The sequence below is a fragment of the Cyprinus carpio genome, chromosome A18, assembly GCF_018340385.1.
Source record: "Cyprinus carpio isolate SPL01 chromosome A18, ASM1834038v1, whole genome shotgun sequence".
In the NCBI taxonomy this organism is placed as follows: Eukaryota; Metazoa; Chordata; class Actinopteri; order Cypriniformes; family Cyprinidae; genus Cyprinus; species Cyprinus carpio.
The window spans coordinates 16,339,506-16,362,071 of record NC_056589.1 but is presented as its reverse complement, the minus strand read 5'-3'; the positions used below and the strand labels follow the sequence as shown (position 1 = coordinate 16,362,071).

The window sequence follows — 22,566 nt, the reverse complement described above, 5'->3', positions numbered from 1 at the left end:
TTTAAGGTTATGAAATAAAACTTAATTGAAAATCGGTAAAGTTACTCACTCTGATTGCTGTCCATGTCGTCCATCTTTAGTGATCCAATTCGGTAGGTGGCGCTGTTACAAAAGAATAGTGTCCTAGTAATTTTATGGTTGTTAAATCATTCTTCTATGATGAGAAGATATTGTTGTGTGTTGTTTTTTTAAGAGAGTAGTTATTGTTGTGTTTTCATGATTCAAAAGGGGAGGCTCCGCCCACTCTCTGTTAGGTCGGTTTAGTTTCTTCGATCGAGAGTCGTTCTGCTGTAAATAAAGCTTCTGAAGATGGGCGCATCTAATGACAAACCTCTGAAATGTCCTCTGTGTTATGAGGAGTGTCGGGAGCAGGTGACGCTGGCATGCGCTCACAGCTTCTGTCGCGCTTGTATCAGAGAGCTGTGGAGCGGATCTCAGACAGGACCTTATTACTGCCCCGAGTGTAGATACGAGTACCAGCATCTGCCAGACTACACGGACGGAGCGTCAACATCTACAGACGCATCAAACACACGTACGTTCATTAACTGAGGACAAAATAAATACTTTGTTGACCTTGAACATGTGTGTGTTGTTATTGTTGCGCAAATGTGTAAGTTGGTCTTGGCGTTGTAGGCCACAACTACTCCTGTGTGTTGATCTGTTGTTGTTGATTAGTCTTATAAAGTTTTTTTTAACACTCTCACTACTGGTTTATTCAATTTGTCTGCTAACAATGTCCAGCATAATGTACATGTCAGGAGAATTATATATATATATATTATAAAGTGACTATTTCCACCACAATATTATGGCAATATTAAATATATGTATATGTATTTCATAGCCATATTTCATATTTTGTTATGGAAATTACATTTTTTAGGATATATTTTTAGGTTCTAATACATAGTTTTTTTATGTTCTAATACACATTATTTAATAATTTATATATATATATATATATATATATATATAATATATATATATATATATTTTACACTGTGCATAATTTTACAGTTACAAATTATTTTGAAATTCTGTGCAATAACAAATACTAGTTCACTAGTGATAATTCAACTCGAGCTTGTCACTCACTCATATTCTCTTTGGTAAACAAGTTATAATATATATAAAATTGTTTGCTGTGATGGAAATGATGCCAGAGGTGTAATTTTTGAAAAATGTATTGAGTGAAATAATTGTCAGAATTAAAAAAAAAAAAATCGTACAAATGATTTTCATAGCTGAAGAATATCGAAAGGGTCTAGGATAGTGTAAAACAATAAAATGTAAAATTGAAAAATTAAATTATGAAATTATTACTTTCTTTCATATATCAAAAATAGACTGCTGGAATTAGTTTGTTTAAATAAAGTTGACCCCTTGAAAAAAAAATTAAAAAAAGCTGAAGAAAAACCCAGCAACACTTTATTATGCAGTGTCCTTGTTACACATTGCATGCACATACTGTAGCAATAAAACTCTTATATACATTAATGCAACACTATGTTTTCATGTAGATTGGCCATTCGGAAAGAAGCTGTACGACCTGCACTCAAAGAAATGGCACGGGAAGAGGAAGTTCAGTTCAGCATTCCACAGTGCAACATCTCATAACTCCATCAGTCACTATGACTCAGATGAAGACTCATCAACACCGCAGAAAAGAAAGGCCGCAGCAGACGAATGCTCTTCTGGAAGCCAGTCTCCATCAGTGTTTGGGGGGACCACCTCTACGCATGACACATCCTCACAACGCACACCTCCAGAAACAGATGAGATCACACCTCCTCAACTAGAATCACCTCCTGAGAGGAACACAAGTTCCCCTCAGCAAGACCAGCATGCTGCGGCTTCCTGCAGTGACACAGGCTCACCCAGGACACGCAACACACCTCAGGGAGAAAAAAACCCATTACCAGCAGTCAGTGCCACCTCTCATACACCTGGAAAGCAGAAAGAGCCCCTCAGGATCTCTGCAACATCATCAGACAGGCTTTCCAGGAGCAGTTCTGTGCCTTGTCATTACTGTCCCAGTTCAGAGCAGAAGGTGGCGGTAAAGACCTGCCTTGTTTGTGGGGCCTCCATGTGCTCCGAGCACCTGCGGGCACACCTGGAGAAGCCGGTGTTCCAGAGCCACCCGCTGGTGAACGCTGTGGAAGATGTGTCTCTCTGGAGATGCCAAGAGCACCAGGAGATGAACCGGATCTACTGTCGATCATGTGCAGTGTCTGTCTGTACTGTGTGTTCCCTGGTCGGGTCGCACAAGGGGCACGAGTGCATCAGCATCCGCGAGGCAGAGCAGGAGCTCAGGGTGAGAGACTGTTGAATGATTTTAAACACCATTTACCCTTTCCATTTTAATTGGTGATTTAATATGTGGCTCAGAATTCAGATTACTAGATAGCGTGTAAAAACTGTAGTTTTTAGGCATATGATCTACAGTAGTGCACTATTGTTCAAAAGCTGGTAACATTTATTTCATGTTTCTGAAGTAAATTTGATCAAAAATACAGTAAAAACAGCAATATTGTGAAATATTACAATACAAAATAACTGTTTTCTAGTGGTTCAACGGATCACAAATCTCACGGTTCGGATCACATTACGGTTTTTGACCCACGGATCGGATCATTTTTCGGATCAGCAAGAAAAGAAAAATATTTCAATTTAACTTGCTTTCCATTTATTACTTAAAGCGAAGTACTTTTTTGATACTACAGCAAATACTACTAGATTAACTAAAGCAAGTTTAAACATGATAAAAGTGAACAGCCAGTAAAAACAAGAACAAATACACAAATAAAAGCATGGATAAATACAACAGAATATGTTACAAGCAAAATAAGGTTGTTAGTATTCAAATACAGAAATGTAATAATTAGGGAAAATATCACTGCATAGTGTTTTCTGCATAAATTAAATATAGATTTTTTTTATCTCAGCTGTTTTGTTGTTTGATGATCATTAATGACAGCAGCAGTATTTATAGGCTGCTGTCCCTTTAAGACCTGATGCACGGATCCGATATAATGATAAACAAATTATAAACTTATACTCTATTATGGTTAAATTTTGCAATTAATCTGCAGATCACATGCGTGCCGAACCGTGGGGCTTGGTCCGTACGGATCACGGATCAACTACAATTCGTTTAACCACTACTGTTTTCTATTTTATATATTTTAAAATACAATTCACATGAAGAACAACGTTTATTTGAAATATAAATCTTTCGTAGCATTGTAAATGCCTTTGTTCTTACTTTTGATCAATTTAATGCATACTTGCTGAATAAGAGTATTAATTTCTTCATTAAAAAAGGTGTTGCTCATTGATTTATCTACATTAATCTCTCAGGGCTCACTGAAGGATGAGATGCACAAAATACAAAACACCGAAAAGTCCATTCAGGAAAAACTCTCGGAGCTCAGTGAGAAAAAACGTGGTGTCCAGGTAAGTAGAGAGAGGTTTTTATTGTTACATGATTTATTTTTTCGTTATTAAAAATTTTTCTTAAGAAGTTTGTGTGTTTAAGCTCTCTTTGTCCAGTGTTGTTATTAACTAAACCTAAAACTATTAAAAGTCATTTTTTATTAATTGAAATAAAGCTGAAATAAAATAAAAATATCAGTATTAAATAAAAACATCAACTTATTGAAAATAAATAATTTTAAGTTGCAGTACTAAAATTAATAAAAGCTTTATTTATAAATGAAAGTAATAAATGAGCATACAATAGCATCAGTTAAATGGTAAGTCTGTGTACAGCAGCTTTCGCTTCCCTCATGTTTTCTGACTCTTGCAGGCAGGGCTGGAGGACGTGCGGGCGGCCGTATTGCAGCAGTATCAGGCCATGCAGGTGGCTCTGGAGCAAGAGCAGGAGCAGGCATTACTCTGTGTGACCCAGGAAGAGGACCGAGTGCTGGGAAGCATTGAACAGCAGCTGGACACATTACAGGGTGCTTTGATATCTAGCCAGAGCATATTAAACACCCTTCAGGGAATGACCAGTGCTGAAGGGGCATCACAGTACCAGGACCAGGCCTTCATCATGGTATGACAAGCAGCAGTGATCTTAAACTGATAGAAATATCAATATTTTTTATGCCTATTTGGATACTTTATTTTAGTAATGCAATTCCAAATGCATATGTGTAAAGCAACTGTTACTGTTTATTTCAGGAATACAGCAAGATGGCAGGACAGTAAGTAAAATGGTTCACTTATTTGTTGATTATTATTTAATTATGTTTATTAAGCATAACTGTGTGATGTCCTCCTCCAGACTGACTGAATTGTCTGACCCTGTGCAAAATCTTGACTCTCCTGAAGAGATGAACCATAATCGACTGGACTGTCTCAATGACTGGACTGAAAGGAGACTGGAGACTGTGCTCATATCACTGCCTCATCGAGACCCTTTCAGACTGCTGTGTGAGTCTTTTACACACTTCATACTAAAAATCATACTATAACACTGGTAGAATGTATAAAATGAGCTATAGTGATGAAATCCACTCAGAACAAGCTCAGTAAAGTTCTCTGTCTGAGATACATACTTTGACATATTTTAAAGCAGCGAACATTGAAAAAAAAAAAAAAAAATTATATATATATATATATTTTTTAGATGTAGTATTGGTTTCTAATAATGCTGCAATCTAATATTTTGATGGCTCTAGGTTATTTCTAGGTTGTTGGTTAAATGTTACCATGAATAACAGATGTTTACGCTGTCGCTGGTATCTGCTTGTTAACATTTTATCATGGCTGTGAGGTTAAGAAGTGTAGTTGTAACACTAGTTTTAAAATCTAATTTGTACTGTATGACTGAACTGTAATATTGTATCTTTAATGAGCATTTTAAAGGTACAGTTTAACTAAAGCATTTCAAAGCTCACTCACCCTCACCCTCAAGTTGTTCCAAACCTGTATGAGTTTCGATTCAGAACACAAAAGAAGAAGTTTTGAAGAATGTGGGTAACCAAACAGTTTCTGGACCTCATTCACTTGCATTGTATTTTGAATGTGCACCAGCAACATTCTTCAAAATATCTTCTTATATGTTCAACAGAAGAAAGAAACTCGTACAGGTTTGGAACAACTTGAGAGTGAGTACATGATGAGAGAATTTTAATTTGAGTGAACTACCCCTTAAAGGTGAAACTTTTCAGTAATATTAATAATTAAGATGATTGTAATGCTTGCTCAATAAAATGTGATATTATGATAATTGTTTTTTATTGTATTGGCAAATTGGTTCAGTGAGATTTTTTTAAAGGAATAATACTTTTATTAAACAAGGATTTTTAAGTGACAGTAAAGACATTTATAATGTCACAAAAGATTTCTATTTCAAATGAATGCTTTTCTTTTTGAACTTTCTATTCATCAAAGAATCAAAATCAAAAGAATGATGAAAAAAAAATGATCAAATTTCCTAACCATTTTCAACAGTGATGTTTCTTGAGCATTAGAATGATTTCTGAAAGATCATGTGACACTGAGCAGTGACTCCTGAAAATTCAGCTTTAAGATCACTGGAATAAATAACACACACACACACACACATTTCCTACCCAACACACACACACATATATATATATATATATATGTATATTATGTATGTATGTATGTATGTATGTATTTGGTCTTTTTTTTTTAAGTATTAAAAGATGAAAGGTGGAATTCTAGTGGTCTCTTGAGCTATGAAAGAAAATTTATCAAATAATAGAATTGCTCTCAGGCACTCTACTGTACTTACACATAGTAGGTTATACATATATATATATCTTCATTACACTATTATGATAGTATTTTGTAATTTGTTGTCTGTTGCTCACATGTGCTGCCTGGTGAAGTAAAACAACAGGAAGACTTGTTGTATGACAGCTGATGTTTCTGTCTGCAGATGGGATAAGCCCCACTCTGGATCCTGATACTGTCCATCCAAAGCTGCTGCTGTCGGATGAGAACAGGACGGTGCAGTACAGCGAGACCCAGCAGGACTACCCCGAGCAGGAGTCACGCTTCAACATTTTCCCTCAGGTGCTGGGCTCTCGTGCCATAGACGGAGGCCGCTGCTACTGGGAAGTGGAGGTCCCTCTAGATGAGGGCCGCTGGAAGGTGGGGGTCTGTGATGGACAGATAGGCAGAAAGGGGCAAAAGGACATCTGCCGTATTGGCTTCTACCCCAATTCTTGGTGTTTAATTTATGAGAAGGGAAAGGTGGAAGCCCTACATGATAAGGTGGCATCACCTGTGTGTTCCACTGAGCTCTGGAAGATTGGGGTGCTGCTGAATTTTGATGAGGGTCGCTTGTCTTTCTATAGCGTGGCCAGGGAGGGATCTCTTTCTTTGCTCTACAGTTTTGAGCATACGTTCACCGAGCCACTATATCCGGCGCTGGCGGTTTCTAAAACTCAGATCATCATCTTTTGTGATATATTTACCAAGACCACTGACTGGATAGTGCTTTTTTGTTTTTTTGTTGTGTTGTTGGAGTAGTTTTTTACCCAAAAATGAAATTTTGCTGTTGATTTACCTAGGCTATCCAAGATGTAGGTGACTTTCTTTGATTTTGAGCTGAACCCATCATAATTGGTGATTTATAAAATGCAAGTCAATGGTGTACTGTCACTTTGAGAAGTCTTATGACGCTAAATGATCAGTCTGAGTAAGAAACTGAACATTATTTACAATATTATCACCTGTATTCCATAGCCTCAGACAAATGTGTGAATGTGAACTTACGTTGTTGTTGCTTACAACAGCAGGATCGAAAGAAAGTACCATTTCGAACAATACAAGTATAAATATTTTGCTAAAACCAAGCCACCTTCTGCATAAGCGTCCTCCCTCTCTGTTGTCAACAACAATGCTGTCAGTTCACATCCATGCACACATCGTATGAGAGTTTCTTACACAGACCTCAATATATCATCAGGGGCCGTGGAGATATCATTTTGTGTTTTATTATCAGATTTTTGCATTGTATAAATCACCATGGGTTTACCTAAAAATCATCATTAATGCTCTGCTGAAGAAAAAAAGTCATCTTGGATGGCCTGAGAGTGAGTAAATAAACAGTATTATTTTTATTATACTATTAAACTATTCCTTAACTTTTCCATTTTTATATCACTTGGAATTGTGTTTTTTAAAACAGCCTTGCACTGCCTTTTTACATTTTTCAACCATTTCTTGAGCTTCCTTTTATGTTTTTGTTAGGAATTATTTTGTAACTTTAGATACATAAATTTGTATTTTTATACTGAGTAAAATATGAAATTGCACTGTATTTTCATATACGCTAATATCAAATGAAAGCCAGGGGAAATATTTGTCAGAAATCTGTTGAAGCTAAGCATTTAGCTTAAAATTTTTAATGAAGATTAGACAAAGTGAAACATTCCAAATGAAACTCAGTTATTTTTCTGGAGCCTCAGTCTTATTTCAATCTAGAATGAATGTAATAATATACATTGAGTTTTTCAATAACATTATCCGGGATTTCTTTTTATATATATTTTGCCAGTATCTCAAGCAATTTTCTGATGGTTTTGAAATATTAACCACCATATCCATGTCATTTTTTATAGGTTTTGCCAATTTTGAACTGCTGTTGGCAGTGTAATATTTCAGCCTGTCTATATTGGGGATGTTCCATTTCAACTCTAGGTGGCAGTTTTGTTCAATATCTAAACAGGGAAAATGTTGACATTTAATTCATACTGAGAAAATCAAACAAAGATTGTATGAACTGTGCTGCAAAGCTTAATGAATTAAATTCAGATGTTTCTTAAAAATGGTCTGATTATTTTCTGTGTTATCTGCTTCATAGATGTTTAACATAACAAATGCTTTTTTTCTGTACAGTACTGTATGTCAGAAAAGCTTTTCACTTTTTGTGCGTTTTGTAAATAACGACGTTCCCTTTTATTTTCATTTGAGCCACTGGTGGGAGGAGTCCATCAAGTGCAAGACAAAGTGAGTCATCTGTTCCAAGAACATCTCTCTGTACCCACAGTCCAATTTATTTCAAATCAATACAAATTGCCTGGTTAATAAAAACAAATGATAAATGAAGAAAACATTACAATGAAGAGGTGATAAGACCCTTTTGGCAAGTCAGTACATGCCTGTATTGACAGATTTAAACTACTTCTGCCATGATGATAAATGATTAATTTGTTTATATTGTACATTTCTTAATTAACCTTTAATTGACAAGTAAATCCAATTAATTTGATTTCCTTAAATGTTAAGTAGTCAACCATCCAATATTCTTTTCTACATGTATTTTAAAAAATAGTAAAAAATTAAAAACAATTGAAAATCCCACAGGGTTCCACGGGTCCTTGAAATCCTTGAAAGTTTGTGAATCTGAAAAAAAAATTCAAGGCCCTGGAAAGTTTTTGAAAATTAACATACATCGACACAGGTCCTTGAAAGTGCTTGAATTTATTTTGTGCAAGAAGTTTTATGGAAAAAAATTCCATATTATTCCGTCTGGTCCGCTAATGTGTTATTTCGCCAACACTTGCTTGATTTACATTAGTTACGCTCATGTACAGGTTAGATTAAGTGTAGATTAAGTTGTACGTTGCCATGACGTTAGAGTGACCATATTTCCTATTTTTCGTCCTCTTTTTAGACTTAAAAAAATGCCTCCAGCCGGGATTTCTGACTCGCCCAAAATGACGGGGTTTCAGCTTGTACTTTCAACAGTCACCAATGATTGTGTGTGTTTGTATAAGAGCACTGCAAGGGACTGTTTTCTTAATCCCGGTCCCACTGAATTTCTGACTATTATTGCCCGCTCGCGTGATTTTTGTGTCCAGTCTCGCCCGCTCCCACAAACATTCTAATATTGCATAATTTTCGTGCATCAGGGAGCATCTATCAATACGCAGAGTATTTAAATCTCTTTTGAATGAGCGCTCGCTGTTCACTTTCACTTCTCTTTGCGTGATCATGCGCACTCGGTGTAAAGTAAGATCAGATATTCGTCAATAATCTCAGGATCTGTTGATCTGTTTCCCCCGTGGGTTAAAGGTTTCAAATGTTACTTAAATTACATTTGACTGAAATGCTTGTATTGAAACATTTTGCATTCTGCCTATGATAAAACTGTGCTCGATGTTAAGTTTTGTGAAGGAGGGCCACTGGTAGGAAGCTTTTTAGCTGTGTTTATGATCGAGGTGCATAACAGTAACTGTAAAATATGTATTTTAGTAATGGAAATGACATTTTCAGTTTTGATATTTGGGATATGGTCATTGCACTACTTTGGGCACTACTTTAACCACCAACCAACCACACCCCAGCGCCCCCGCACCCACTGTCCTCTTTTTGGAAAACTAAAATATGGTCACCCTACATGACGTTCATAAACGCACAAAACTACTACGATGTTACCTCAAAGTTTGACAGACACGGTGAAATTAATGTTGAATTGCTTTGCTTGTTAAGATAATGTAAACCCATGAGGTAAGAAAAACTTAAAAGCATATTCATGTATCTTAAAACTTCTGGTTACATGAGCCTAAGTGCTTTACAATAAAATCCATGCAAAACTTAATATCTGATCATTTTAGAATACAGTATAGGATGTACCGAATATTCTTCAGTTATATGCAAAACAGAAATACAGCAAATAAAATATCAGATCTCTGTCATGGCCAAAAATAAATGCAAAAAAAAAAAAAAGCTTTTTTGCATAGTTGTGTTTGAAACATGAAAACTGTAACAATGTATCTTACAAGATAATACAATGTAACCTTGCTTTCACTTGAAATGTGTCCCCACATTAAGTCCTTGAATTTGAGGGTGTTGGACCTGGAAAGTTCTTGAATTTGAAGTTAATCAAGATGTGGGAACCCTGATCCCAGAAAACAAGCTATTTTTTTTTTTTTTTTTTTTAAAAAGGTAAATTAAATCTATTTTAGAATGATTAAGATTTCTTTCAATTGTGGCTCTTGACAATCTTCTCCCCAAATCCTCATTGCCATAATGTGTCTCAGTATTTGTAATTCTCCTATTATTCTCAATAGATGCTCATTACTGTAATACATTGCTTGTAAAAAAAAAAAAATCTGCATAGATACAGCCATTTATTTAGCCTGTAACCATTTATTACATTGTAAATAAATGCAATTTAAATTATGTCTTATAACTGTATCTTTCTATCTGTCTATCTATCATCTATCTATGTAGAAATAAGAATTTGGGGTTAAATGTGCTTGAATGTATTTTTAAAAAAATTGTCATGAATATAATATAAATCTTTTAAAAAATTCTAATCTAAATCTAAAAAAAATTATAATTATAATGGTACTCTTTTTATGTAAGAACTATATCGGTTTGTATTTCTTGCAGTTTTTGAGGTTTTACTTTGAAATATTTCCTCTGAAGTTCCACCTCCACATTTGTTTTACAGGCAAACTAGGTGCACTGCCATGGCAACAAACCTGTGCCCTAAGCCAGGCTCTATCTCAGCGGTACAGACATTTAGTCAGGGGTCATTTCACTCCCAGCTGCCTGTGCACTACAGAGCCGCTCCATCACTCTGCTGTAACTGGCAGAACCATCAGAGCTGCCTTACAGCTGCTCAACTTATAATTCTCCCATTACTTTAAAGCATCGGTATGTACTTTTTTCCCTCTTGAAATATAAGTTTCTAAAAAGCATAGGCAATATTTAGATAAATCACAATTATAATAAGAATCTCATTTAACTATAATGTCTTTAAGAGCACTTTAATCAAAGCAATATTTTGCCCCAAAATGAACATTTGCTGAAAATTTAGTCCCTCAGCCCATCCAAGAATTTGATTCCTGTTCACCAATGGATTGTCTGCAGTGAATGGGTGCCATCAGAATGATAGTTCAGACATCTAATAAAAACATCAACATAATCCACAAGTAATCTACATGACTCAATACCATCAGATAACATCTTGCGTAATGAAAATCCACCAAGATGTTTTTAATATAAAACCGTTGCTTCCGTCTAAAATACAAGTCTTGTATCCATAATATTGTTTTCTCCAGAGTAAAAGTCATCCTGTCTGAATCAGGAAAGAAATATGCACAAATAAAGCACTGTTTACAAGCAAAAACAGTTCTGAAATAATATGTTGGTGGATTTTGATGTGAGCAGACAACAGGGATGGACTTTTTCACTGAAGCATTATTATGGTATTTTGGTCAGAATTAAAGGTTTAATGTAAAACGCCTTAATTTTGGATTTGTTTCTTAAAAAAACAACAACAGCTTTTTACTTAATACATTATTGGTAAAATGGAGTGGATTATTGTGATGTTTTTATTGGCTGTTTGAACTCTCGTTCTGACGGCACCCATTCACTGCAGAGGATCCATTGATGATGTAATGTGATGTAATGCTACATATCTCCAAATTTATTCCAATGAAGAAATAAACTAAACTACATCTCGGCTGGTGTGAGGGTGAGTAATTTTCAGCAAGTATTTATTTTTTATGAACTCTTCCTTTAAGCCCTAAGGAAGCCCTTTTTTGTCCGTGTGTGTATACAACATCTCCTTATATACTATCTATAGATGGTTCCCCTGGCAACAACACATTTGACAGCTCCACATCCCCGAATATACTACACCTAGCGGCAATCCAGAGTGCAAGGAGCTTTTGTCTGGGATTTGCAGACTTTTTTGTGCCATTAAGGCAGATCTTATTTTCTGGTGATTTAACTTTGAATTCACTGGGTACATTTCCTCATAATTTTCTTCACTTATTATCATTGTTCCAATGAGGATGTTCATTTCAGCCGTTAGCACAGATGGCCAGAGACCGAGGACATGACCAGCTGGCTGATGTACATATTCAAAGACATCTCTCAGAGGACAAAACTTTTGACACTGTCCTCAGTGTGACTTGACACTTGGAACACAGTGTATACTGTATATAAAATGCCTTTCCATATGCTTGACCCTTGAATGCATGACTCAAAAAACATGAATGCTTAAAACTACGATGTAACATAAGTAAAAAACCTTTTCTTCTGTATTGTACTGTACATATGAATGAAACTGATAACTGAAGGGGAAAAAAGTAGGTTGGGGACTTGGTTTATCATTTGGTTATTAATTCTATGAAGTCAAATCTGAATGCTAACTGTAAATAACAGTGTATTTTTGTTTTCCCGTTGCTTCATATAACCCAGATTGCATGTCTGATGGCAGATGGAGTATTCTGATGACGACTTTCATACCTTTTATGGACCTTGACACTGCTATTTACCTTGGAAGTCTATGGGACAGTCTGAGCCTCCCGGTTTTCATCCAAAATATCTTAAAATGTGTTCCGAAGACGAACTGAGCTTTTACAGGTTTGGAACGACATGGGGGTAAGTGATTAATGACAAAATTTTCATTTTGGGGTGAAGTATCCCTTTAACTTCTTGGGGTTAAAATGGCAATAGTGAAGAAAAAAACTGTCAAAATGTAAAATCTGTGAGGGTGTTAAATTCAGTGTCATTACTGTAAAGTATACAGTATGACCTTTCAAAGGCCTTTTCAAATCATCCTCGTATGACTGAATCTGTCAGAGATTCTTAAGATTCATGAAAATGCGGTGTAAGAATTCCACCTTAAAATGAAAAGTGACATAACCAGCTCCTTTTGGCAGCAAATTCATTCAAGCAGAACTATTCACTTGAGGGAATTCACTCACAGTCGACATATAAAGTATACTAACAACAATGTTGTTTCCTCTCTCATCCTCATAATTTTCATTAAACAGATTTGACAGAGTATGTCAGTCCTTTTATTAAGCTGTCACTCAGCGAGACCACAGTTAGGATGGATGGAACAGATCTCTCAGTTTAGACTGACATTCTAGTTATTTTAATCGAAATCGACTTATCCAGCTAGCCTACTCAAAACAAATGTACATACAGCACAAGCTCCTAAGCATGTGCAAGCATCCTTGCAAGATCAAACAACATTAATTTAAAATATGTATATAACTGCTTACTATATTCAATAAATACAATATTGGACATAATGTAATTTCTCCTACTTGATAAACTGATAATACATTATAATAAACAAAACTAAATAAAAAAATTAGATTAAGTTAGATTAAGATTTCATGTCCACATATTTCTTATTGGGTTGAGTAGCCATGTAGTTAGCAAGACAATGTAGTCATTATTGCATATATAGTAGGGCTGTGCAAAAAATCGAATACGATTTTCATGCGCGTTTCTTCAGTAAAGACGCTCCTGTGATTAGTAGTATATCTCCAGCACGTGCGTTCAGATCAGGTTTGCCAGGTTTTCACAACAAATCCTGCCCAGTTGCTTCTCAAAACTAGTCCAAAACTAGCCCAATCGCGTTTCCAGGAGGTTCCCCGATAAAAATTGCATCCCGGGGTTAAAATATACGTTTTTTTGTCAGGGTTGGCTTGGTAATATTCACATTTTAGGGGCTAAATATCACGTTATTGGTATTGGGGTCGCTTCAACCCGCGGACATGAAAAACAACCGCAGACTTGGCAACACTGGTTGGCATTTACTACACAGAGCCATGATTCAACAATCTACACAAAATCGATTTTAAAATCGCAGGCGATTCTTTGTCGATTTTGAAAGCGATTTTGTGTAGCTTGTCGGTGGACTACGGCTCTGTGTAGTAAATGCCGCTCCACCTGAACCAGTGTTGCCAAGTCTGCGGTTGTTTTTCATGTCCGCGGGTTGAAGCGATCCCAATACCAATAACGTGATATTTAGCCCCTAAAATGTGAATATTACCAGGCCAACCCTGACAAAAACGTATACTTTAACCCCGGGATGCAATTTTTATCGGGGAACCTCCTGGAAACGCAATTGGGCTAGTTTTGGACTAGTTTTGAGAAGCAACTGGGCAGGATTTGTTGTGAAAACCTGGCAACCCTGATCTTAACGTACGTGCTGGAGATATACTATTAATCACAGGAGCGTCTTTACTGAAGAGATGCGCATGAAAATCGTATTCGATTTTTTTCACAGCCCTAAATATAGTCATTATTAGGTGCCAAGGCCTGAGCATTAAGAAGTCTGGTATGAAAAAAGAAGGGAAAAAAAGGCTTTATCTATGCATTCACCCCATAAATCATCCTCTGTGACTCCCAAAAAGTCACTTGCCATGAGAATCCAGTTTCATCTCATTCATGTCATTTCTTTGGAGACTTTGAGGCTGTTGGGGAGACAGTGAGAAATGCTCAACACTGCAAGAACACATGGTCATCGTCTACCCCAGAGACAAGGGAGCATTGAGAGAACAAGTCGCTCATCAGTGACATTTAACTCTCAATAAGGCAATATGACTCCATTTCAAAGACTTGTATAGATATTGCCCTTCCTGTAGCAGTGCCTTTTTCTTCAGCTTCTGGCTAGTTTTCTCTGGCCACATTCATTTTGGCTCTGGATGACGTCATCACATTATTGCTGTCACATTAGAGGCTTCACATCTAGGAGTCTCAAAGCCATTGTTTTTTGAGACTCTGGGTTATGACTTCGTGACATCTTAAGCATACTCTAGAGGTTTTTCCTCAAGCGTGTAATTGTTTAAACACCTCATGATTAAAACATAGGTGTTAGGATTATGAAATTTTAATATTGTCTTTTTCTGTTAAGTCTACAGTACCTGTTGCTGTTTTTTTCCTTATATGGTTTTTGTTCCTGTTCTGTTTTTTTTAGCTCATTAGTTAGTTTGCTTGTTAGTCAAGATTAGTTTACTCCCATCACCTGTTTGCCCCTCGTCAGCTGCCCTATTTAAAGTCTCCTTTCTGTTCAGTATACTGTCAGTTATTGTTTAGTGTTATATGGGTTGCTGTTGTTTCCTTCCTTGTATTCGTGTGGATTAAAATGAAAGACTTTATTTCTGATTATTTTTGTCTTCATCATCTTCCTTGGAGTTCTGTAACAATGGGTCATTATGATGTGTGGGTGAATATTTTTCCAACTTTGTTGCAAACAGTATACACAAAAAAGATATTGAAGTGAAGACCGAATTAAAGGGACCTTTATCTTCTTTTGCCATTTCTTAGAAGAATGAAAATCATACTGGTTTAAAATGACATGAGTTGAGTAAGTAGTCACAGAATATATTTTAGGTGAACTATCATTTAAAGAGTAGATGAGCTTTTGTTTTGAGTTGTGTTTTTTGTTTTTGAATATTTCTTCTAGTTAGCCATCAACATGTCAGTGTACACATAGAAGATGATAAAACAGACTGAGAATATTGATGATGCTTACAAATGCTTTCTTGGACATGAATTTCCTTTCTTTCGTAGTTTTGCTAGACTGTAATGTACAAAAAAAGCCTATTGGCTAAAATGTTTCAATATAAGAAAAATTATGATTTAATAATAAATTCATCAAAGGAAAACACTTGTCAAGACATTTCATGAGGTCTTTCTTTTGAGATTCAGCATCAACAACAGCACATTTATTTTCTGTGCCTTACTGCTGCTGTTCAAAGGGATTTCATAACAGTAACTGTTGTCACCTTTCTTTATATGTCAATCCATTCCATGAAATGAAACATCTTGTAATTGATGTCACCGAATTCTTTGTACCTCCCTACATATATCTATCTCGCCTACAGCTCGCCTGTCTCATATAGAACCGACTGACACAAATGCCCACACAAATGCTGCTCTGACTTCCTGTGTCACGCAGCATCTCTTCACTTTACCTGCCTTGCCCCTGATTTATTCTTGTCATGGATCTGATTTCCTTCATTCTATCACGGTTGTGCTTTTAAGAGAGTAATATAAACAGTTCTTTCCTCGTACGATAAAAGCAGGAAAGCATTTTTTTACTTTTAATTGTATCACACATTTTAATTCAGCTGGCTCAGTTTATTTCCTGCTTGAGTAATCTTTCTGAAGTTATTGGAAATCTTTTTTTTTTCGTGTTAATTTATAAATAGCTTTCCAACTTCAATATATCTATCTAAACTGCCATTCAAATTTTCGGGGTCATTTGTTTTATTTTAATACTTTTATTCAGTGAGCATGCATTAAATTGATCAAAAGCGACAGTAAAGTCACTTATAATTTATTATATATATATTATATATATATATTATAATATATATATATATAAAATACATACATCAAAAAAGTTCACCAAAGTTGTCCTAAGACAAGCACACATTTTGTTTTAGATTTTAGGACAACTTTGATGTAAGGTTTTGTAAATAAAAATGTCTTCTGGACATTCTGCATATGTGTGAAGTGACGTGTGGCCAAATAAGGTGACCCATACTCAGAATTTTGTGCTTTGCGTTTAACCCAGCCAAGTGCACAGACACAGTAGTGAATACACACACAGCAGTGAACACACACCTAGAGCAGTTGCACCCAGGGAGCAGATGTTGCCTTGCACAAGGGTCTCAGTCGTGGTATTAAGGGTGGAAGAGAGCACTGTACATTCACTTCGACCTGAGACTTGAACCCGCAACCTTCAGGTTACAAGTTTGACTCTCTAACCATTAGGCCATGACTGCCCCAGCCTACTCTTTGATATGCATAAAAAAAAATGAATAAATACAAATACAGGTTTGGGATGACATGGGGGTGAGTAAATGATGACAAAATGTCACCAATGTTGTTTGCTGGGCTGGTTGTTTTGTAAATTAATTGAGGCATAATAATTGAGACATTATTTCAGTTATGGGCATATGATGGCTGTTTGTCTAATGATGAGTTATATTTCTGTTGTTCAGTAGTTAAAAGCTGTGCAGTGTCTAAAAACATCAACCTGTCAGCCGTGTTTACCTCTCCATCTATTACATGTTGGCCAGCATATCTCCATTTGTACATCTTAAGTTGTGTCGCATCCCAGACTGTTTTCCTCTGCACAGATCTTTCTCATTCATACTTTTTTATTCTTTCTAACTGGCGTCAAAGGCTGCTTTCATTTCAGCCTCATTTAGCAGAACGAAACATTAACAAACGGTTCAGCCTGAAAGCTACAATTTCGCTCTAGTTCTTTCCCTCCTCCTGTCCGTCTTCTCTTCAGAGCTGTCCTTATTTTCCCTGTTGTCTAAAGTTAATACTCCCACTCCTGTTCCTTCTTCCTCCCACACGTCTCAGTGCTTTATGTATTGAAAGAGAGCCTGGGGTTTCGGCTAGCAAGCCCAGCGCCCCTGCTGTTGTGTGCAGCATCGCCACGGTCGATGATTTCCAAAACCTCCAATCTATCCAGCGTATCTCATTAGAGCTGACAACCCTGCTCGCTGAAACCACCTGCTAAACCAAAGCACAAGAGCCAAATGCAATTTGTCACCACAGATCACACTACCTACTGATTTAATTGCCCTCTAATTGCAGCTTTTATCCCAGTCGTAATTAAACCAGAGGAGGGTGTAGTTTTGATGACTGGCAACCCCTTTTTGGGAGTTGAATCTTCAAAAAAGTTCAAATTGTGAGATAAAAAGTCACAATTATCTTTTCAATTTTTTATCCAATGGTGGAAACAAGCTTCCATAGCACCGCAAAATACTGTTCCGGTGTTCCAGCCAATCAGATTATGCCACCAACGCTGTATTTTTAATATTGTAAGGTTAGGTTTAGGGTTGGGGTAGGTGTACATATTAATAAAGTCTCAAACCACATTAATAGTAAGCATTTTATGCTGTTGAAATATGCTACCTACTGTTTTAATGGGAGGTAGCAAAATCTGACAGGGTAACACAAATGGTCAGAACACCGGAGAATGGTTTCATAACCCTGGGTAAAAAGCGATGCTAACCCCACTTCTAAATTTCACACTGGGTTAAAAGCAGGGTGTACTGGGGTTGTGATTGGTTTTATAAATTCGTTTAATTTTGTAGGCCTAATCCTATTGTAAATTTAGGAATGGATTTAGAAGTTTTGAGCATAAATGTGTACACACACTCACAGGCACCTATCTAAATGCAAAACCATGGATAAATTGAGCTTTGAGCAAAAGTAATTTGTAAAAGTCAAACACCGTCAAGACTAAGAAATAGGTGACATTGAGTTCCATCAGATGTGTGAGAACTTGATGGACAAGATGATTCTGACAATGACATTCAGTGTCCCCCACTGTGTGCTGACACTCTCAACATTTTTAAGTTTCCTTTCAGAGATTTTTTCAAGACTGGCCTAAAAGGAATCTTTTTTTTTAACCTGCAATAAAAATGTCAGATGTTAAAGGCTTCCAGTAAAAACCTGACATTTATTGTACTGAATAAATTCGTGACCTGGGTATAAAGACGGTCTTGACAGAGCGAGAGCGTTTTAATGCAGCGTCTTTCTTGCACCCAAGAGTGACAGCAGTGAGTGTCACTGCCTTTAAACCTTTTTCATTTACTATCATTATTAGACCCATTGCTAAATCACAGAAATATATACAGTATATATATTTTTTCAACAAGTTTTAAATTTTTTTTCAGATTCAAGATATGCCCAAATATGTCCAAATATGGGAAATATGCCAAGTTTTAACATTCTTCTTCATCATTTAAACATCATTGGATTAATTGCTGCCATAATCAATAAAAATGCACAGTCTGCATTATTTATCTTATTGTAAATTCATCCATGTTTGTGCATTACTATTATTATTGTGAGCTCATATATTTATTTTAGAATATAATATTTAATTAAAATCATAACTTTCTCATCTAGTTCTTCTCTTTTTGATCTTCTGGTATATGACTGACTTCTCCAGCCATTTCGTTCGCTTAAACGCCACCTCTTACTTACAGCCGACTGCATCCTCATACACTCTGAAGAGGGTTGTTACAACCCAACTTTGGGTCATATATGGACTAACCCAACTTTTGGGTTAAAAATTTAATATAAAAATTTAACCAAACTGTTGGGTTAGTCCATATTTGACCCAAAATTGGGTTGAAACAACCCAGCATTTTTTAGAGTCTATTAAGATTTTTCTCCATTCAGTCAAAAAACAATGGGTAGATGGGTAGTAGAACCATTTTTTTCTCAAATGTACAAAACAAGCAAAGGAAAATCTGTTTTACTCAAATGTACATTACAAAACTAGTTAATGTATGTTTCCCATGGATGGCAATAGTGCATCATTAATTGTGCTGGACTAATTAATACTGATTTTGGTGATTAAGGTGCAATCTGTAATGAGCCTAATTTACATAATACATTTACATAATTAGCCAACTTGAGCTGAAAAAGATGACTTAATTTAAAATACAGTTCATCACAATTTCAATGCAATTAGTGCCAGTGTTGCATGTGGATATAGTGAATGCAGATTTTTGTGCTAAAAATACAATATTATAACATAAATTGTGTGTAAGTTTAGCGAAGAAAAGAGACCACATATGTTCAAATACAACCTCATTTTCTGTTATTGCAGCAGTTAGTCATTCAAATAAATGAATGTTTAAAAACACAGTATATACTTATTTACTTTAACTTATATACTTCAGTGCATTTGCAAACAGTAAATAATTTTCTGGCAAGCTTGACCTGAAGAATGAACTGATGTAGGAGGTAAAACCTACAACCTTTGAGGAATTTTAAATGCCAGTAGCCAATGCCATGGTATTTGTATGTAACCTTGTACACTATCAGAAAAAAAAATGTGCAAAAATTATACTTTTAGGGGTACAACACCTTGTCACTAGGGCAGAACCCTTAAAGAACAACTTTGTACCTTATCTACCCTTAAATGGTGTATATTTGTACCTTAGAGTAAAAATGTGCTTATAGTAGAAGTGACAAGCTATGCCCCTAAAGGTACAATTTTTGCACATTTTGTCTTTTAGTGTACAAGGTTATGTACAAATACCATGGTGTACTGGTATTAAAAATTTCCTTAAGGATTTTAGGTTTTTTACACCTAAGAGTCCATGGGGTTATAAACCAAAATTTGTCTAAACATATTGTATCCAAAGAGCAGAGAGTAGCTGCACTCTCATAACTTACCAAAAGTTGATTTATTGCCACACAATGCTTTCAGTGCTTTTTATTGTACCATTTGATCTTGGGTTATGTAGTCAATTAAGCTTCAGAGCTTTTCATTTTCACTTGTGAACCTGCAAAGCTACTAATGCTATTCAAAGTCTATTTGAAGTTCTTCAGCATTTAAAGATGACAAACCAGCTTTTTTTCTTTTGACTGGGAGAAAGGAAGAATTCATTAGCAGCTTCAATAAACAATTTTGTGGAGTGCAGAGTTTCTGTGTATAAAAGGCAAGTTTATAACTCAGTTTCACTCAACTTAAAAGTGGCTGTCTACATTTTCAATACACTAATTAAAATCGAACAATATGGCAAATCACAAAACAGAAAATTGTATCCGTCATGCTTAAATCAAATAAATAAATACTGCCATCATTTACTTACTTTAATAAAAGCAGATATTTTGAAGAATGTTTCAACTATTTTTATCAATGAAAGTCATTGGGGTCCAATGACATGATGATGATGAAATGATGACAAAACTTTCAGTATCAGGTTCATTTAAAAGACAATTATTCTCTCTAAGGATGTACACTGTAAAAAAAAAATTTTTTCAAAGTTGTAAATAAAACAGCGATTTTTGGAGTTATAAGAAAATACTATTTCAGTCTGTCTATTTCCAAGTTTCACATTTAATTCACATGTTTTACTTGTTTCTTTGTAATTATTTGTTAAATTTACTAGCAATTCCAGATTTATTTTTTTAAAGTAAATTCTACACCATTTTCAGTGTTTTTATGCAATGTTTAATGTTATTCCCAAACTCAAAACAAAAATACATTAGCTCATCTCAGGCCAGTTTAATATTGAATTAAGTCAATCATTTCCAGAAGGGTGGAGAACTGAAAGGGGTTTAAAAGGAGGTCAGCATAGTGCACAATAGCAGCCAGTGTCATTAATTTGTTTATGATTAGGTTATGTTTATTGCTCAGCAGTAGGAAGGGTCAATTTTGGCCTGGGTTGCCTAAGTTTATAAGCCATGAGGCTTTATAGGGATCTCGCTGCCACTTTCAGGTTTAGTCAATGTAAATGAACACCCTCCCCACTAATGACATCTCTCAAATCAATGCTACCCTTAACAACAGAGCAACAAAATGAACAAAGCTCCATCATGACATGTTTCGATAGATCTAACTGGCATCTCTGAGCTCAGATCTATGGGTAATCCATACAGATGTGTGTGGGTGGTAGAATTAAACGACACAGTGAAGAAATACTTGATCCTTTGCTTTCTGCAGTCTTGTTAGTGCTGTTGAATCATTATGTTTTCCTTCCTTCTTGTCTCGCCTTCATTAAAGCTAAAATTCAGCTGCTTTTCAGAATGCAGTAAAAAGTAAGACTCAGCTCTCTGGTCACCAAATGTACATCCCATTTCCACATAGAATAACTATAACTATGTTTGATAACATTGTGAATGAATGTTGCAGTGGCAGTGGATGCTAGAATAAAACAGTTCAGATTTAATCAGTGCAATGCAGTGCTCTTGAAAAAAACATCATCGGAGCAGCTACACAACAAAGATGTGATGAAGGGATGTGAGAATTCATTGATATTCATATTCCCTTATTCCCAAAAGCCCGCATCTGACATTTATAAATGCTTCTATCCTTAGAGAGATGTAAAGATATTGCATGAGTAATGCATATTGTTTATTTTCACTCAGTTTTTGTTAATGTGGCTTTTTAACAACCGCAGTATCAACACTTATTTAACACTTGTTTTTCAGAGCTAGTTTTCATCTAAGGAAACTATTGATATGATGTCTTACAAAGGCCTTTTGTCCAAGACTGTTGTAAAAATTATGTGGAATTATCTTGGAATTATATGCTGTCTGTAAAATGACTGATTCTTTTCCATCTGACAGGCATCTTGACAATCTGATTAACTACTGTATACCCAGATTTGAATTACATGAAGTGAAAAGCCTTGAAATTGCTTTAGAGCGCTGATGAATCATATATCATTAGTATATGAATGCTGCATCTACTTGCATAGCTTTTACAGGCCTATTTTAAGGACAGTCAAGGAAACTGAACTGTACCTCATAAAAATAAGCAACAATTTCCAATAGCAGACTAGAAACTGAATGTCTTGATTAATCTTGATGCAAAATCCAATGTGTCAATCAAAATCCAAGATGAATTAAACAAATAACAGACTAACTGAATATACCTTGATCAAACTTGATGCAGCAACAAATTATTCAGAGATGAAATGCTCAGTTCAGATTGATCAAATATGTTCTTCCTTTAGGTGTCTAATAAATTATTTCATAATTGTCTCTGCATGCAAATTTTTTCAAAATACAAAACAATAGGCAATAGGGCACGGTTTGGTTGGGCTCGGGCGTGGTACACGTGAGCACTAACCGCGCCGGAGCACTGAACAGATACTGTTTTGTGTGCACTACTGTCATCATTACGACCTCAAACATATTCTATTACTACTACTACTACTCTACACTTTTCAATTAATTTAATTTGATCAAGTATATTTAGGTTTATAATTGCGCTGGTTCTTGCCTTATTGATGAACAGGAAATGTAGGTTGCGGGTAAAGC

General features: G+C 35.7%; 1 protein-coding gene across 1 annotated transcript; it reads left to right on the top strand.

Annotated features, from left to right (window-relative positions):
• Positions 1–221: 221 nt before the first annotated feature.
• LOC109066280 (E3 ubiquitin/ISG15 ligase TRIM25-like) lies at positions 222–17,290 on the top strand. The gene is made up of 8 exons (XM_042775811.1): positions 222–535; positions 1,524–2,317; positions 3,364–3,459; positions 3,812–4,060; positions 4,189–4,211; positions 4,292–4,440; positions 5,918–6,477; positions 17,087–17,290. Exons 1-8 carry the CDS (start codon positions 310–312, stop codon positions 17,288–17,290), a joined length of 2,301 nt encoding a protein of 766 aa, XP_042631745.1. The 5' UTR covers positions 222–309.
• The last annotated feature ends 5,276 nt before the right edge of the window (positions 17,291–22,566 follow it).

Bases quoted from the DNA above. Each gene is read 5' to 3' on its own strand.
- LOC109066280 (XM_042775811.1), top strand. From the start codon at position 310: ATGGGCGCATCTAATGACAAACCTCTGAAATGTCCTCTGTGTTATGAG. The intron at 3,460-3,811 runs GTAAGTAGAGAG...TGACTCTTGCAG, and splicing joins AGAAAAAACGTGGTGTCCAG to GCAGGGCTGGAGGACGTGCG. The intron at 6,478-17,086 runs GTGCTTTTTTGT...TGTTGTCTAAAG, and splicing joins CCAAGACCACTGACTGGATA to TTAATACTCCCACTCCTGTT.